At 28.7% G+C, this 1,987-nt stretch overlaps 1 protein-coding gene across 1 annotated transcript; it reads right to left on the reverse strand.

The window, feature by feature from the left end:
• Positions 1-493: 493 nt before the first annotated feature.
• On the reverse strand, positions 494-1,844 carry Tsp_12925 (conserved hypothetical protein). Its single transcript, XM_003368751.1, has 4 exons — positions 1,770-1,844; positions 1,254-1,418; positions 1,085-1,193; positions 494-861 (listed from the first exon to the last, which is right to left on the reverse strand). The coding sequence occupies exons 1-4, from the start codon at positions 1,842-1,844 to the stop codon at positions 494-496; spliced, it is 717 nt and encodes a 238-aa protein (XP_003368799.1).
• Between the last annotated feature and the right edge of the window lie 143 nt (positions 1,845-1,987).

The following is a 1,987-nucleotide window of genomic DNA, read 5'->3' on the forward strand; positions in this document are numbered from 1 at the left end:
TTGAAGGATATCCTTGCGGTTTATAACATGGTTATAACGTATTCGAGTGTCCAGTGTAAGCTCAATATGGTTCCTGATGTAGCAATATTTACCAAGTGAGCTATATGTATCTGTTTTGGCGGACTTTTCAACGCGAATTCATGTTTCAGTATATTGAATATGTGGACCAGCTCTATGAATACTGATTCTCACACAATGTTATGGTCGAATCAGTTGGAATTATTCTCAAGTTCCGTCGGCAATATATACAAAACTGGTGCACAATTAATGGAAAAATTTTTATTTTGATGAACATACATATATGTATGTATTTATATCTAGGTATTTCACGCATCAAGAAGTATATAATTATATATATGAATCAAAAAATATATATATATATATATATATATATATATATATATATATATCTATATATATATATATATATATATATATATATGTATATGTTTAAAGAAAGCAGTTTCAAAATTTAGAAGTTGGCAATTTATGATCAATTCGGTCGACTGTATATGGGAAATGAAACTGTACCTCGAGATGTGTTGGAATATATTGTATATGAAAAGCATTTGAGTAATTTGTACGGAAAATGGCGTTTGCATGGCAAAATTCGGCCTTCTTGGCTTTCAGCGAAAGATAATGTGCTGCCTACTTTTGTCAAGCCATCAGTTTGTCCAAATGCAACGCAGGAAATAGATGTACAATTAGAAGAGCAAAACGTTATTTCTGTTGAATGATTTAGTGGAAGCTGGAATAGTGAACTTAAGACAACAGAAAAGGAAATAGAGCTGAACAAAAACTGAATTGTGCATGAAAATGGGATTGAAAAATTGTTGCATTCGTTGTTTTCTTTATAATTCGCTGCAAATGATTTAAATTTATTTTTACAATGAAATTTCATTTCATCATCTATTTGCCAACTGATTTAATCTTGCATTTTTTATAATGTACTTTGATGTGTGAAATTTCAAGTGATAACAGCTTTAAAATCAATTCGTGTTTATTTGTTAAAAAAATTTCTACGTGCATTCGCATATCATGCTGCATAAATAAAATCACATTCAATGTTTTGTTTGATAAATACATTTCAGAGTGCCAACTCTGTCACTATTTGCTGTCAAGAAGCATTCAATATCTTCGTATTTCCTCGTAGAAACTGTGCATTCTTTTGAATACACTTTATCTATTGATATCTATAAAATGTGTGCATTTATTAGATAAACATTTAAATTAACACAATCTATTTTGCAAACTTGTTGTGACACTGCACAAGTTGTTTCTTTGGCATGAATTGTTATACTGACAATGTCTTCGCCAGCAGCGGTTGAACTATCCACAGAAACAACTTTTCGAAAATTTTGATCGGGTTTTTTCAAATCTGATGCATAAATTGTTTGTTTTGCATATTGCAAAATATCCTACATGATTATAATATTTGAAAAATTTCATTTTTCAATGTTTCAAAATTCAAATATGATGACTTCCATCTTATTTCTTTAAAACTTCGTCAACTTTTGAAATCCATTTATTAAGAACACATTTATTGTTGATAAATAATTAATATTGAATTATTTCATTAAGTGTTTTTTAAGCAAACAAACCTTTTATTCTGTGATTTATTTCAGAAATAAAATGAATACATTTTGTGTATTAAAATGCTTGTAAACTTGGTACCGTAAATTCTCAGGGAATTCAAAATTAACTTTATTATCACTGACTTTTTTAAATCTTGTGGGTCAATAAGTGACAAAGAAAATGCAGCTTCTTACCAACTCTCCATGAATATTAATAATCGCAGTAGTGCATATCAAAAATGAAATAATAACTAGATTCGAAGCGGACATTTTGTGCTGTCAATTCAAGAGACTTATAATTCTGATCTTTTAAAACATTGTATATATACTGATACCTATATATGCATATTTGTGCATGATTGTTTATACATATTACGTTTTACTTTTTTTGTATATATAGCATATGCATATTT

This window comes from Trichinella spiralis, assembly GCF_000181795.1.
Source record: "Trichinella spiralis strain ISS 195 chromosome Unknown Scfld1963, whole genome shotgun sequence".
NCBI lineage: Eukaryota > Metazoa > Nematoda > Enoplea > Trichinellida > Trichinellidae > Trichinella > Trichinella spiralis.